The 15,736-nt window shown below is 36.1% G+C and overlaps 1 protein-coding gene across 2 annotated transcripts; it reads right to left on the reverse strand.

The window, feature by feature from the left end:
* Positions 1–1,541: 1,541 nt before the first annotated feature.
* On the reverse strand, positions 1,542–15,736 carry zbtb40 (zinc finger and BTB domain containing 40). Of its 2 annotated transcripts, XM_067431591.1 has the most exons (17): positions 15,638–15,736; positions 14,067–14,542; positions 13,869–13,990; positions 12,838–13,030; positions 12,253–12,392; positions 11,509–11,680; positions 11,286–11,422; positions 11,007–11,202; positions 10,788–10,906; positions 9,247–9,418; positions 8,780–9,148; positions 7,275–7,481; positions 7,018–7,182; positions 5,419–5,633; positions 4,931–5,090; positions 4,592–4,818; positions 1,542–2,270 (listed from the first exon to the last, which is right to left on the reverse strand). In XM_067431591.1, the coding sequence occupies exons 2-17, from the start codon at positions 14,533–14,535 to the stop codon at positions 2,070–2,072; spliced, it is 3,264 nt and encodes a 1,087-aa protein (XP_067287692.1). In that variant the 5' UTR covers positions 14,536–14,542; positions 15,638–15,736; the 3' UTR covers positions 1,542–2,069. The 2 variants fall into 2 exon arrangements, with proteins under 2 accessions (XP_067287692.1, XP_067287693.1); XM_067431592.1 differs by lacking the exon at positions 15,638–15,736 and having other exon boundaries at positions 14,067–15,623.

Consider the following 15,736-nt stretch of genomic DNA (forward strand, 5'->3'; position numbering starts at 1 on the left):
CTTCCTCCTTGTCTGTATACTTTCCTGAACAACAAAGTTATTTTAATGAAGTTTTTTTTTTCTTGCTTTGTATGGACCGCAATGAGGAATATTTTACTGAACTTTCCAATATTTATTTTTTATTATGGCTGATGATAAATATGTTTTGTGTTATTTTAAGAAAACCGGTACGCTTCAGTCTATATAAGACCTAATATTATCTGCTTCCAATGTAAACCAAAAAACATAATTTAAAAATGATTAGCTGATGCTGTTCTATTGCGCTTATTCAGTCTGAACAGTAACATGAGCAGATTAATGTGGGTATCTGATGCTTAGTTCAAAGCTTTATTTGTTAAGTCAGTATCAGTATATTTCTTTGCATTATGTGGCGCGTAACTAGAGATTATTTGTTGGTCTCATGTGTTCATATATGCCTGTATTATTTATGGGCTGTATTCTAACAAACACTAGATGAGTATAACGGTTATGTGCTGTGTTATGGACTCCAGACTGTTCACTGTATTGATTTGACAGTGCAAGTTTCTGTTGAGCCTACGGTTTTTCTTATGCACCTGCACAATGTGATCAGGTTGTAAGATTTTAAAGGTATGCTTCTATGAATGTAGAATACAATGACTCAGGGTTGTCTTTGAATTATGGGCATATCAACTACAATACTGTATGAAACGTATTTGAGGGTTGGTGTGATCTTTTTATGAACAGTAAATGATTGTTTCTACTCAATGCTTTGTCAATTTCTATAAAATAAACATAAGCATCATTTACAAAAAATACTTTTTTTCCCCTGCTATTTATACTTATTTATACATAGTAAATACACAAACCTTCTCGTGATTTATTTATTATTGCATTTATCAGATTCATACACAGATGTAGAGATGAAATGTTAAATGGGTAGTTCAACCAAAAAAATAAAATAAATAGCCCACGAGTTATTCACCCTCAAACCATCTTATAGTATAATAATAAATGTCCTGGCTCTCCTATATAATGCCCATGAATGGGAGCCCAAAATTTGAAGTCCAAAAAAGTGCATTCATTTTAAAGTACTCCACACGGCTCTGGGGGGTAAATAAAGGTCTTCTGAAGAGAATCGATGGGTTTGTGTGAGAAAAATATCAATTTTTAACATGTTATAAACTAAAACATCTAGCTTCCAGTGGACCGCCTTCTAATCCAACTTATTTTGAATTGCGACCCGTTACACTTTCTTTGTAAGTTGAAAATGCTTCGTCAGTTTTTAATATGCATTTTTTTGTTACACAAACCTATCGCTTTACTTCAGAAGGCCTTTATTAACCCCAGGAGCCGTGTGGAGTACTTTTTTGGACTTCAAATTTTGGCCAATTTTCCTTGCCTTTATAAAGCTTGGAAGAGCCAGGACATTTTTCAATATAACTCCGATTGTGTTCCTCTGAAAGAAGGATGTCATATACACCTAGGATGACTTGAGGGTGAGTAAATCATGGAATCATTTTCATTCTTGGTTGAAATCTCTATTTAAACAGTCAGCTTGGTCGCAAGTTATTTTTACTCAAGACGGGCTATTTGCACTTGGTGTAAATAGACACTCTGTGAGAGATTAGTAAAGCGTTTTAAAATGGTCCAAAGTGTCATTTACCATCAGAAACACTAAAATCTCTGAACATGATGCTTGATTGGAGGTAGATACTGTGTTGTAAAACCAATTCAAAGTGTTTTTGCTTTTAAAACCAGTTTGTGCATGTCAGAACATGTTCAAAAAAATAAATAAAGACTCCAAACGTCATAGTTCATACGGCAATACAATCAAAACAGTTTCAGATTGTATTGAAGACAGACGTCATCTTGAGCTATTTTTAACATGGATTTTGTATGCTTGTGTACGCATAGCCTCTTCCAGCAGAGGAAAACAAGCCAAGTGATCCAGAGACTGAAGCCTGCACTCATTAAAAATCGTGCATGCTTGTACAAAAAAAAAAAAAAAAAATGCCATGAAGGTTAAAGCCTTTAGTACTTTGTGTAATCCAGTGAACACTTATCCTGCCATCTCAAAGAGAAATCATGATCATCATAGCCCATGTGCTTCATTGAGCCTCTTCACAGATGAGTGTGACTGTGCCGTTCAGTAGATCCTCCATGCTCACGGCCACGATCCCAGAGCCGCTGGGAGTTTCCTGTTGATCACCCAGAGCAACGAACACCTGCGGTGACCCCTCAATCCGGGATTGGTCGAGGCTAATCACTTGCTCCGCCTCTTGATTGGCTGTATCCTCACACTGAATCACCTGGAAAGAGCCGAGAAAACCTCAGTAAAGCCTCTTTTGTTGACAAGGAAGAACTGTGCAGTAAATATGGTTTAAGACATAACACAACATAGAAACTTTGTTTTTTCAGGCACAGCTCAATGTTGAGATTTTGGGCTATTTTGCTTCTGCAACTTTTCTTCTTTCAGACTAGTGGAAATCCAACATACCCATCTGAGTGTTTATTCAATTGCACCATCTGTTTGCATCTGTAAATTTAAAGGTGCAGTATGTAGTATTTATGAAGCTCTATTGACAGTAATGTAATATAATATACATAATGTGTATGTTTTTAGTGGTGTATAAACTAAAGACCTTATATAATGAACCGTTATGTTTTTATTACCTTAGAATGATTCATTTCTCTCTATACATACCGTGGGTCCCCTTACAGTCAGCATTTTGCGCCATCGTGTTTCTACAGTAGCCCTAAATGGACAAACCTCTCTACAGAGCGCTAGCTACTCTCTGCTGTCTCAGATGACATCTTTGTCCTGTGTCAGCCACGTTGACAGTATTTTCAGTGATAAAAATAGATGCCCTAATCTGTGTCAAAAAAAATGCAGTAATCCAACGTTCAGATTTCTGCTGATTAGTGTACATTTATTTAAATGATGAATAATTGGCATATTTAAATATAACATTTCAGAAAACTAGTAATACAAGTTTTGTAAAAACAATGTTGTCTTGCCTTAACCATTGCAAATATAACAGTGTATTGGACATTTCGTGCAAAACAGTATGATCCTGATATAAAAGGTTTTGATGTAATATGTAAATGTTCTGCAAAAATACCAGAGCATTAATCTTAAACAACATAAATAAGATGTACTTCGATTAATGTTCACCTGTTGTGTTTTGCAACTATCTTTTAAGTTAAATGCACACAATATGTTGGGGCATTTGCTGTGAAACCTTGATATATCAAGTGTACCTCTCCTTTTTCAAATGTCTCCATGCTTGCTTTGATCTCTATAAGCAAAGAAGTTTCACTAATACAGGCTGTCACCTGTTGATCCTGTACCAACATGTTTGTTTAAAGCATGTTTTGCCTGGGTTAGCTCAATTGTTTGGAGTACACTAAAATGGTGGTGCAAGCAGCTTTCAAAACTGCTGCTGTTACGCCTTTACCTAAAAAAACTAACGTTGATTTGGACAGTTTTAATAATTTCCATCCCTGAAGGCCTTTTTTAACCCCCCAGAGCCGTGTTAGTTACTTTCACAATGGATGGATGCACTTTTTTGGACTTCAAATGTTGGGCTCCCATTCACTGCCATTTTTTTTTTCATGAAATCCCATTGTATTTGTCTGTAAGGTGCCCACCGGGTGCGTAAAGCCGGATCTTTAACACTTAAAGTAGATGGCTCTATCTTGGCATTCCAAACTAAATAAAAAAAACTTGGGGGTGATTTTTGATGCTCACTTAAAATTTGACCCTCATGTCCCTAACACTTTTAAAACGTCATTTTTTATCTCAGAATAATTGCAAGATTGCGCCCCATGTTATAATATTCTGTGCCAGAAAAATTGTGATCAAAATATTAGTTTTCTCTCGTACTGATTATTGCAATGTTTTGTTTGCAGGGGTCTCGAAAACTACCCTAAATAAATTGCAATATGTCCAAAATTCCGCCATTCGAATCCTGATGGGTACCAGGTCTAGAGAGCATATCATTGCATACTCTTATTTTAGTATCTCTACACTGGCTGCCTGTCAGGTTTCGTATAGATTTTAAAATTCTGATGCTTACTTATAAGGTTTGCAGGGTTGGCACCACATTATTTATCTGAACTCTTAACGGTTTACACTCAGTTTAAGGCGGTGTGATGTCCGCTCCTCTGGCCTTCTGACTGTTCCCTCAACTCACTTCAACTCTATGGGCGTTTTGCTTCAAAACTCTGGAGCGCTCTTTAGAATGAGATTAAACATGACGAATCCTTTAATGTTTTAAATCCCTTCTTAAAACTCCCTTTTTTGTGATTTTGTAGTTTTTTAGTATATTGTGTATTTAGTATATCTTGTATATCCTATGTTTGACGTATGTTTAGTATATTGTTTTTATTTCAGTCTTTTTTTACCTTTACATTGTGTCCTTTTTGTAAAGCGCTTTGAGAAGCAACATTTAAAGGCACTATTTAAAATAACGTTTTTTATTATTATTATTATTATTAAGTCTATATTAAAGGAAATTGCTATAAAAGAGTAAACAATAGTCCTTTAAACTCTAGATGCACTGCAGATTAAATAAATGCACATTTTCTCATTTTGACATGGGTCATTGTGGGAGGTTTGTGGCGTCACCGTTTGAGAACTGGAGGCCTGTGTCTGTGCTTCCTCTTGCATGAGCTGCAGGTGCTTGGACAGGAAGTGCTGCTGGAACTCGGGCTCTGAGGGGAAGTGGAGAGAGCAGACCATACAGCTGAACACAGAGCTGGCCTGACTCGACTGTCCGCTGCACACGTGCTGCTGCAGCTCCTGCTCGCTCGTCAGAGTGCTGTCGCAGTTCACACACTTCCACAAGCACACTTCTAAACAACACACACACACACACACACACAATCAATACTAGTACATCGTAACTGTAATGAAGAGTAAAAGTATCAATGGTTATTTAATACTAGCTCAATGATCATTCCTTGCCTGTGTGATTGGTTATCTGGTGTTTTAACAGACTATTTCTGTTGCTAAATGTCTTGTCACACTTGTCACACTGCAGCAGAGATCTGATGGGTTTGTTGCCCTGGGCAGAGACGGTCTCAGGGTGGGCAGTGCGATTGTGGTACCACAGACCGGAAAGCGTCTGAAACGGAAACTAAATGTTAACCATTTTTTATTAGTGTGCTTGTACTGTCCTTATTTACTGACCTTGTGTGTGTTAAAATAATTGTGTTTGTGTCATCATAACTCTTTATTTCTGTACTTTGCTTAGAGGACGATGTTATTGCATTAAACAAACAACTACAGTGGCCCTAAAATGTATTTTTTACACTTAAACTACACATAAGACAGGCACACTTTTCAAGCAAACCTTAAATAAAATAATCAATATCTAAATAAATAAATCAAATAAAATAGTTGTATTGTAGAGAAATAATCATTTATCAACAAATCAAGTTTACTGTTCTTGCCTGATAGGACTTTTTGCACATCTTGCAGCTGTAGGGTTTGTTGCCGTCATGAATGTTCATGTGTTTCTCCAGATTGGCTTCGCTGTTGAAGATCTTGCTGCACTCGAGACACTGGTGCAGCTCTTTCGGATGCACCTCCTGGATGTGCTGTCGGAGCTCGTCCAGGGAAGAGAAACTCACCCGGCATTTCTGGCAGTCATGAGGTTCCGTAATGTCTAATGGGACAGAGAAGTAGTTTAGTTTGTGTTTAATTGAGAGGAAAATACGCTACGGTCAAAAGTTTTAGAACGGTACGATTTTTTTACGTTTTTAACGACACAGTCTCTTCTGCTCACCAAGGCTGCATTTATGTTTTTAGAAATACAAAAAAAGCTGTAATATTGTGAAATATTATTAAAATGTAAAATAACTTTTCTATTTCAATATATTTTAAAATGTCATTTATTCCTGTGATGCAAAGCTGCATTCTTCAGTGTCACATGATCCTTCAGAAATCATTCCAATATGATGATTTACTGCTCAAGAAACATTTATTATTATTATTATCAATGTTGAAACCATTGTTGAAAATTGTAGGATTCTTTGATGAATAGAAAGTTCAAAAGAACAGCATTTATCTGAAATATAAAGCTTTTGCAACATTATAAATGTCTATACTGTCACTTGATCAATTTAATGCACCCCTGCTGAATAAATGTATCCATTTCTTTAAGTTCTTTCCCCAAAAAATAAAAAAATTCCTACCGACCCAAAACATTTAAATGGTAGTACAATGTTACAAAAGCTTTTTATTTCATATAAATGGTGTTCTTTTGAACTTTCTATTCATCAAAGAATCCTAAAAAAAAAACTTTTTACACAACTGTTTCACCATTGATTAAGCTTAGAAATCTAGACGCACCCTAGCGGCAGCAAATGTAATCTGGCTAGTGTCATCTAGCAACTCTCAGTACAATTCTGAGCTGTAAAAACTAAACTCTGGGTGGGCCAATCACATCGTGTATAGAGTCGGTGGGTGGGGTTTAACATGATGACGGCCGAGTTGCGTTTGCGTGCTACTAGTAAAGACAGAAGCTGGTGAACAGCGTCAGCGGTCTTTCGAATCAGCTTTGGCCGCGACTGAAGTCATTCTTAAGAAGGGAAGATGTGTTCAGAGTTTTGCTGACCAGATACGGCGAGTGTTTAATCATCAACTAGCTCTGCTTCACCTTCATTGCTCTGGTTGGTTGTAGCGCTATCCTATCGCGTGCAGAGGGAGTTTGAAAGACAACCGTTTATCCCGCCCCTCAGATTGAGCCCGGTCTATGGTGAGTTTCCAGACCAAACATCTTGTTGTCTTGATGTGTCAGGCTAGTGACACTGGAGACTGGAGTAATTATGCTGAAAATTCAGCTTTGATCACATGAATAAATGACATTTTAAAATATATTCAAATATATTTTAAAACAGCTATTTTATATTTTAATAATATTTCACAAAATTACAATTTTTTGTATTTCTAATAACATAAATGCAGCCTTAGTGAGCAGAAGAGACTTCTACCGTTCTAAAACATTTGACCGATAGTTTGTATCGTGTGACTCATGTAGATGTGCTTACTGTGAAAGTTCTGGAGATGGACAGATAGTCCATTCGCTTGTTTGAAGCCTTTCCCGCATTCCCTGCAGACATACGGTTTGTCTCCCGTGTGTGTGCGGACGTGACGGGTCAGTTCGATGGACTGTGCGAATGAGGCTGAGCAGTACTGACAGCAGTACATTTTACCTGCAAATGCAGAATTTGCAGAATGTTGTCATGCAGGTTTTCAAACAAAAGCCTGATATAATAATTCAAAAAACAATTATAAGCCATCCCACCCTCTGCATGCTTCTTCTTAGTGTGGTAGGACAGGGCGGCGGCCACAGAAAAGCTCATGTCACAGTGTTTACAGTGGAAGGGTTTTTCTCCCGTGTGTAGACGCATGTGGTTCTTCAGGGATGAGGTGGCAGCAAACTTCGCCCCGCACTCCTCGCACGCATACGGCCTCTCCTCAAAATGTTCAGTGCGTTTATGATACAAAAGACCTGAAAGGTAGAAGTACTGAAATCATAAAACACTGCTGATCTGATTTGTGTCTAAGGTTCATTTTATGTCCAAAAATGTTCTCAGACCTTAAATAAAGTAATGGTTACACTTTATTTTAAAGGGAAATAGTTGCATTGTACTTATTCATATAAGTACTGAGTAATATTAATGTACTTACTATAGACCAGAGTTACAGTTAGGGTTAGTTACTTGTAATTATGTATAATGTACCGTTATTACTATAGTAAGCACATGTAACTACAATTGGATTTAATTACACGTAACATGTAACTACTTCACTTTAGAATGAAGTGTTACCAAAGTAATTAACAATTGTTATTTTTTTATTGCATTTTTGGAGATGAGATGCAGTTTTCACAACATTTTCACATTTCATACAAGATTATGTCATGATACTTGATATACATTTTGATACTATAGCAAAAACTAATGTGCTAATGAAAACACTTCATTTTATATAATTATTACTACTAAAAATACCAGCAATAATTTGAATATTAACTCTATTATTATTATTTTTATTACTAGTAGTAGTAGTCTTAAATAAACAAGGGTTTTCATTAGCATATTAGCTTGATAATAATAATAATTTTATTATACATTCTTATTAGTAATTAATTATTATTTTTGTAGTTAATAATATTTACAATTAATTAATAATTAACAATATAACAACCCTTATATAAGTATTTAGCTTCAATAACAACAGTATAAAATATAATAAAATTAATATTAATACATATTTTTATTAAATAAACAATTGTTTTTATTAGTATATTAGATTATTATTATTATTGTTATTAGTCCTATTTATTAGTAATTAATTAATTATTATTGTTGCAGTTATTATTATTTGCATTCAATTCAGAATAATAAAACAATATTTATATTAGTATTTTGTTTTAAAAACAACATTTATTAACATTGAATAACAACATTATTGTTACTATTATTATTAATCAATTAGTAATTAAATATAAGTATTTATATTTAACTAACTTTAACAACAATAATTATCATTATTATTATTGCTGCTGTTGTTGTAATAAAAGTTAAATATAAATATTATACTACTAATTACAAATTAAATTAGAATAATGCCTTGTACAAGTACTTTTGACATCATAATGGAGACAATAAATTATTATTAAGAGATGAAGAATGACATTAAGCATGTTTCGAATCTGCGTCACCTGTATGAGCACCACAGCTCAGTAAATCTGGAGCGCATGCGTTAACAACCAGTGTTTGAGTCTTTAGGACGATCATCACCAACCTGAAGAGTGTTTGAAGGTCTTGTCGCACATATCACATGATACTTGTTCTGTTTTCTTCTTCTTAGCCGGGGGGCCACCGTGGGCTTCCATGCAGTGCTGATGAAGGCTCTTGAGCGTTGGAAACGGCATTGAACACTCGGAGCAGCGCTGCTCCTTCCCCGGTGCAAGGGCACAGCCTTTCCTATGCTTTATCAGACGGCACTTAAAGTCAAACGTCTTTTTACACCACTCACAGCGGTAAGACACAGGCACAGCCTTCCTTCTGCCTTTTGTTTTGGAGTCTTCCCCATCATCATCCTCAGAGTCTGCAGTTGATCCTTCTGGCTCAACTTCTGATTTTGCAGGACAGTCAGAATCTGACAGAGGCCCTGTTTTGAATATAGATAAAACGTTAAGGTTATGATTTCCATCAGATTGACATATCATCACATGGAACGAGAGATCACTGTTCTGTAAAGTCCTTCACCAGTGTGTTTGAGGTGTTTCGTGAGAGTGGTCAGCTGTGGGAAGTTCTGCTGGTTGGCTGACAGCAGCTGGCACAGTGAACTGGCAAACTCTGAGTCACGACTCAAAACTCTCTCGACAGTCTGCTGTACTGACTCCAGCTCACCATCGGCTCTTCGACAGCTCTGCAGAAACTAGGACACACAAAAATAATGTTATGTAATGTTATTTTTTATTTTATATGCTGTATATTTACACAAAAATATATTGGAAATACAGTGTATGTGACTAGTGTATTATTCATTCATACACTGAAAACAAAAGTGTAGATTTTTTAAATATGCATTTTTGACTAATATTACCCACAATCCCTTGTGTACTGCAAGGAAAAAGGACGTTGACTCTTTGACAATGAGCAATGAATGCAAGTTCATAACAGCCACAGCAATGTCTTACTACATACTAAAAGTATGTACTTTAGCAATGAATCATAATTACAATATACACCAGCCATAACATTATGACCACCTTCCTAATATTGTGTTGGTCCCCCTTTTGCTGCCAAAACAGCCCTGACCCAACAAGGCATGGACTCCACTAGACCCCTAAAGGTGTGCTGTGGTAAAGATGTTACAGGCAGATCCTTTCAGTCCTGTAAGTTTCGAGGTGGGGCCTCCATGGATTGGACTTTGTTCAGCACATCCAACAGATGCTCTATTGGATTGAGATCTGGAAAATTTGGACATCACCTCAAATTCGTTGTTCTGCTCCTCAAAACATTTCTGCTTTGTGGCACATTATCCTGCCGAAAGAGGTCATAGCCACCATGGAATACTGTTTCCATGAAAAGGTGTACATGGTCTGCAATAATGCTTAGGTAGGTGGTATGTGTCAAAGTAACATCCACATGGATGGCAGAACCCAAGGTTTCCCAGCAGAACATTGCCCAAACCATCACACTGGCTCCACTGGCCTGCCTTCTTCCCATAGTGCATCAGCATGGGCACCCTGACTGGTCTGCGGCTATGCAGCCTCATACGCAACAAACTGCGATGTACTGTATATCTGACACCTTTCTATCAGAACCAGCATTAACTTCAGGAGCAATGTGAGCTACAGTAGCTCATCTGTTTGATTGGACCACATGGGCCAGCCTTTGCTACCCACGTGCATCAATGAGCCTTGGCCGCCCATGTCACCGGTTCACCACTGTTCCTTCTTTGGACCACTTTTGACAGATGCTGACCACTGCAGACCGGGAACACCCCACAAGAGCTGCAGTTTTGGAGATGTTTTGACCCAGTTGTCTAGCCATTATAATTTGGCCCTTGTCAAACTCACTGAAATCCTTATGCTTGCACATTTTTCCTGCTTCTAACACATCACCTGTCAGTGGTCATAATATTATGCCTGATCGATGTATAAATGTGTATGTAAACTGCTTTTGTGCACAATTTAGTAGCATGTAGTAGTATGCAAATTGAAGCATGAAAATTAGGACGCAGACAATATTTTTAATATATATAAAAAAATGTATATGAAATATTTTACATAAAATTTTACCTCAGCAAATTTCACTGTTCCATGATCCGTTGCGTCCAAACCCTGTTCTAGCACGGTGAGGTCACTGATTGTTTCCGTGATGAGTGATTTGTGCAGAAAAAGCACATTTATATCTTTAACTTAAAAACAAAACAGGTACACAGAGCAAAGGGGTTAACTGACATAGGATTTTTCTATTGACCAAAAGCAGTGCTGATGTAAAAGCTGTTTGTAACTCACTGGTTTGGAGAAGTTTTTGTGCGTCTCGTTTCTCCTTGACCTCCTGCATGAGGAGCCCCAGCTCTGGACTGTGTGTCTGTGTCCACATGAGAAGCCTCCATACAGTCACCGCCTGCAGTGAACCGTCCAATCCTGCAGATATCAGCCTTTCAACCACTTCGCCATCTCCTTTTCCTCTGAGCAGGGCTTCAATACACTGAATGGACACAAGTCTATCAAAATGGTTTCCTTGCATTTAATCCACTTCTAGAAGGTAATTTTGTAATGCAACACAGGTACCTCTCTCTCATTTGCAGGCATGTCAGGACCCATTTTAAGGCTCTGTTCAATGAGCTGAAGGTCCAGATTAAGCTCGATGAGTCTGTTTTGATATAGTCTCAACAAATCTATCCCACTGCTGTCTTCTGCTGTGTTACCTGAAACAGTAGCAGCAGTCATCGAAGAGTTAGCTGAAGGAATATGCTGATTGATAAAATGGATCAGAGATTTTTCCTGTGCATACCCGTTGCGTATTTCAAGCCCTCCAGAAGCTGAAGCAGATCGGAGAAGCTTTCCTTCACCTCATGGAGCAGCATCAGAAACGTTTCTTCTCTTATGGTCTTCTCTCTGAGTTTACATAACAAGCTTTCCGCCACTTCCACAGATGATGGGGCAGAACAGCACTGCAGCACTGCCTTAAGAAGAACAGACACATACACTACCGTTCAAAAGTTTGGGGTCAGAACGTTTTTTTTTTTTTTAATTAAAGAAATTAAAACTTTTTACAGGATGCATTAAATTGTTCAAAAGTGACAGTAAAGAATTTACATTGAAAAAAGATTTATATTTCAAATAAATGCTGCTTTTGAACTTTTATTCATTAAAGAACCCTGATATTTTTTTTATCACAGGTTCCTTGAGAATACTGTTTTAAAAATTGATGAAAATAATAAGAAATATTTCTTGAGCAGCAAATCAGCTTAGAATGATCATGTGACACTGAAGACTGGAGTAATGATGCTTTGATCACAGAAATAAATTACATTTAAGATGTATTAAAACAGTTATTTTTAATTGTAATAATATTTCCCAATATTACCGTTTTTACAGTCTTGGTGAGCTTAAGAGACTTCTTTTTAAAAACAAAACATTAAAGACGTTACATACATGAAACATTTGAATGTAGTATATATATATAACAAATGATAGTATAATTAATGCGTGTCACTGTATTGTTTTATATAGAAAACTGTAGACATAAATGTACCTCTTTTTCCATATCACTGGAACATCTGTTCACTGCATTGGTCAAAAGCTCGGAGAGGTTGTTGACACTGGAGAGGTGATGAGATAGTTCTGACACATGGTCTAAAAGCCCAGCAGAACACTGAGCACCTGCTGCAGGATCTGTGGGTAAACAGATCACATGACAAGCTGTACAATCACTCAAAATCAAGCAAATTCTGCGTTGAATATTTAGCCGGTTTCTTATCCTTTTAACCCTCTGAAATTGTTCACATGTCAGTCAAATTTTTATTTATTTATTTATTATTATTTCAATTAAATGATTGTACTATATTTTAGTCAGATAATATTTTTTTTATTAAAAAACATATATTTAGGGGATTTTATGGTACTAAATATTTTTTATTCAATAGTTATAATCCATTTATTCAACTTTTGAGTAACTTAAATTGTCATAAATCTTGAACACTTTGGAGCACAGACTTAGTTTGGTCTCTTTTAAAGACAGCAGATTATTGCTGAAGTGAAAAAAGTTTTTAAAAGGTGACTGAACAGCACCAGAGTTAATATCCCATGATTCATTTCACTTTCACCTATTTCAGCTTACCTTTTGGCTCGGGGCAGCTCTCATTTCCCTGCTCCTCCAGAGCTGATCCTGGATCAGGATTGAAACATTTTAGGTGTTCTGATAAAGTAAGGACTGTTTGAGCTGACAGAACTCTCTCAACTTTCACAAGATTTAGCAACCGCTGGTAAACCTCATCTGCAGATGGATCTCCTCTGAAGCTCTCCAGTATGACCTGCAGAAGATCAGCAGATCTGAATTGTGAAAATGAATCCGAAATGCTTCTTTAGATCAACATATGTTAATTAATATAAGTGAATTATCAGTTACATACTATGGTGGCCAAACTATTAGAATTGTTGTTTTTTGTAAATGTTTTTAAAAAAAAAGTCTCTTATGCTCACCAAGGCTGCATTTATTTGATGAAAAATACAGAAAAAACAGTAATATTTTGGGAAATGTTTCTACTGTAATATATTTTAAAATGTAATTATTTCTCTGATATCAAAGCTGAATTTTCAGATTCATTACTTCAGAAGTCAATCTAATATGCTGACTGAATGCTTAAGAAATATTTATCATTATTGTGAATGCTGAAAACAGTTGTGCGGCTCAATATTTTTGTGGAAACCATGATACACACACACACACACACACACACACACACACACACACACACACACACACACACACACAAAAATCTAAACTTTTATTCAACAAGGATGCATTAAAATGATTACAGTGCCAGTCAAGACATTTATAATTTCAAATAAATCCTAAAAATATTTTACGTTTCCACATAAATATTAAGCAGCAAAACTGTTTTCAACATTGATCATAAAAAAAATCATTATTAATAATTAAGCCCTAAATCAGCATATTAGAATGATTTCTGACTAGAGTAATCACTGCTAAAAATCCTAAAAATGTATTCCATCATAGGAATGAATATTATTTTAAAATACATTAAAATAACATAATTAAAAAACAGTTATATAAATTACTGGTTTTACTGTATTTTGATTAGATTTGGTGCGCAGAATTTTTCAAAAACATTTTTTGTACTATTTTACCTGCCGCTCATCTGTGGAGACTGTATCCCAGATCTCGAGAACCTTAACATATGGCCGCCCACTCTGTAGGATCTTTTTGATACCAGCTTGATTTTGAGAGATCCGCTCAACTGCACTGTCCTCTGAACACAGAAATAAACATAATTCATACAAACCACTTGAATGAAGTTATCTCAATCCTTTTTATCAATCGTTTACCTTGCAAACTCTTCTTCTCCCTTTTAAGCTGTTCTGATTCAGATTGGTCCTTGAGACAGTCATGTTTTATTACTTGAGAGTCCATCGACTCTGTCTTAGTTTCCATAGACGTCTGTTTCATGAGGTCAGTGAGAATGTTTTTACAACCAACAGCCACATCAAACATCTGCAGGCTGTCTGCGGCGGCTATGAGCCGGGTGAAGTTGTGCTTGCCGGGTGGCAGTTTACCAGTGTACACCATGTCCAGAAGAGAGGAAAACTCTTGAGAGGATAGTAAATCTGTGTCGATGGAGATGCTGTCAGAACCTTCCAGAACAGACTTAAATAACATACTGGAGGCCGCCAGCACTAGCTTGTGAGCGGGGTGTGGAGTCTCGCCCACCAGGATGGAGCAGTCGCAGAACTGCTTCTCCTTTCGTAAAGCATGCAGTTGCTGCATAAGCTGTCGACTGTAGTTTGGGAGCTCCATCTTGGACCTGTAGAGGTGGAGAACAGAAGAAAAATGTAGAAAAACATTAGTTCATTCTTAAAACAATGTGGCAATGGGCTAGGGAATATTGTTTTCCCTTTAAATTAAATGTATTTCTTTCCCCACTAAAATGTTTTCCCCCTTGTTTAAGGATACACTTGCTTAATTTCGAAAAAAAATTAAGAAAACAAGATTTATTTAACAATAAATATTTAATATAATTAAATGTATCTTGTTTTAAGAATGTAACTGTGTGTTTATGCTTAAAACTAGAAAAATATAAAAAATATTGTCAATAGGGTAAGAAAAATAATATTTCACTCTTCACATAAAGTAAATTTTTTACCCCACTAACATTTTTTCCCACAGAACAAAACAGACAACATCCTACATGTCTATTTCTTCTCAGTAAATTGATATAAGATTTTTTGGTATTTGTAATACTTTTTGAAAAATGTATTTTTTTTATTTTTGTTGCAGTGTGAGCCTTATTGCTTTGGTGGGTATGTTTTGAAATAAAAATATCAGATCAAAAGTATTTGATTTCTTCACAATGTGCTCAAAGATGTCCCAAACATTATTTTGAGTGAAATATTCCTTCCCTATTCATAAAGTACAAGAGTACTTTGACAAAAACATACCTTTTGCACAGTGACAATATTTCATATCATCTCATATCATTCATATCATCTCATATATCATAACTTCTCTTAAAACATACAATTTTTTTAGACAAATAAAAAGTAAACAAACAACTTTAGTTGTGTCTTCATAACTGAAGGGGAGATATTTTAGCCTGTTTATTCCAAGTATAAGATAAGGAAACAAATGTACACAATATATAACAATTTAGAAGGCAGTAATTTCAGGATTTTTATCTTCATAGCAAGAACAAACCAGGAAAATAAGAAATATTTAACTATATAAGCTAAATGGGATGCCATAAACACATGCAATGAGGGACATTCGGTGTTCGGCTAAGCTGACATGCTATCTAATGCTAATATAAAACGTAAAAGCCGTAAAAAAGTACAAATAGCACATTGTTAGAGGCAAATTATTGCCTCACACAGCACACCACAACTAAACACTTCCCCTTTACCTTTAAATTCAAAAGATCCGGCTCTTTATTTAAACTCCTTCGAAGGACAACATTTTGCTTCGCAATAAAGATTCGGCCAAAAACAGTGCGACACTGCGC

The sequence above is a fragment of the Pseudorasbora parva genome, chromosome 22 (assembly GCF_024679245.1).
Source record: "Pseudorasbora parva isolate DD20220531a chromosome 22, ASM2467924v1, whole genome shotgun sequence".
Lineage (NCBI taxonomy): Eukaryota > Metazoa > Chordata > Actinopteri > Cypriniformes > Gobionidae > Pseudorasbora > Pseudorasbora parva.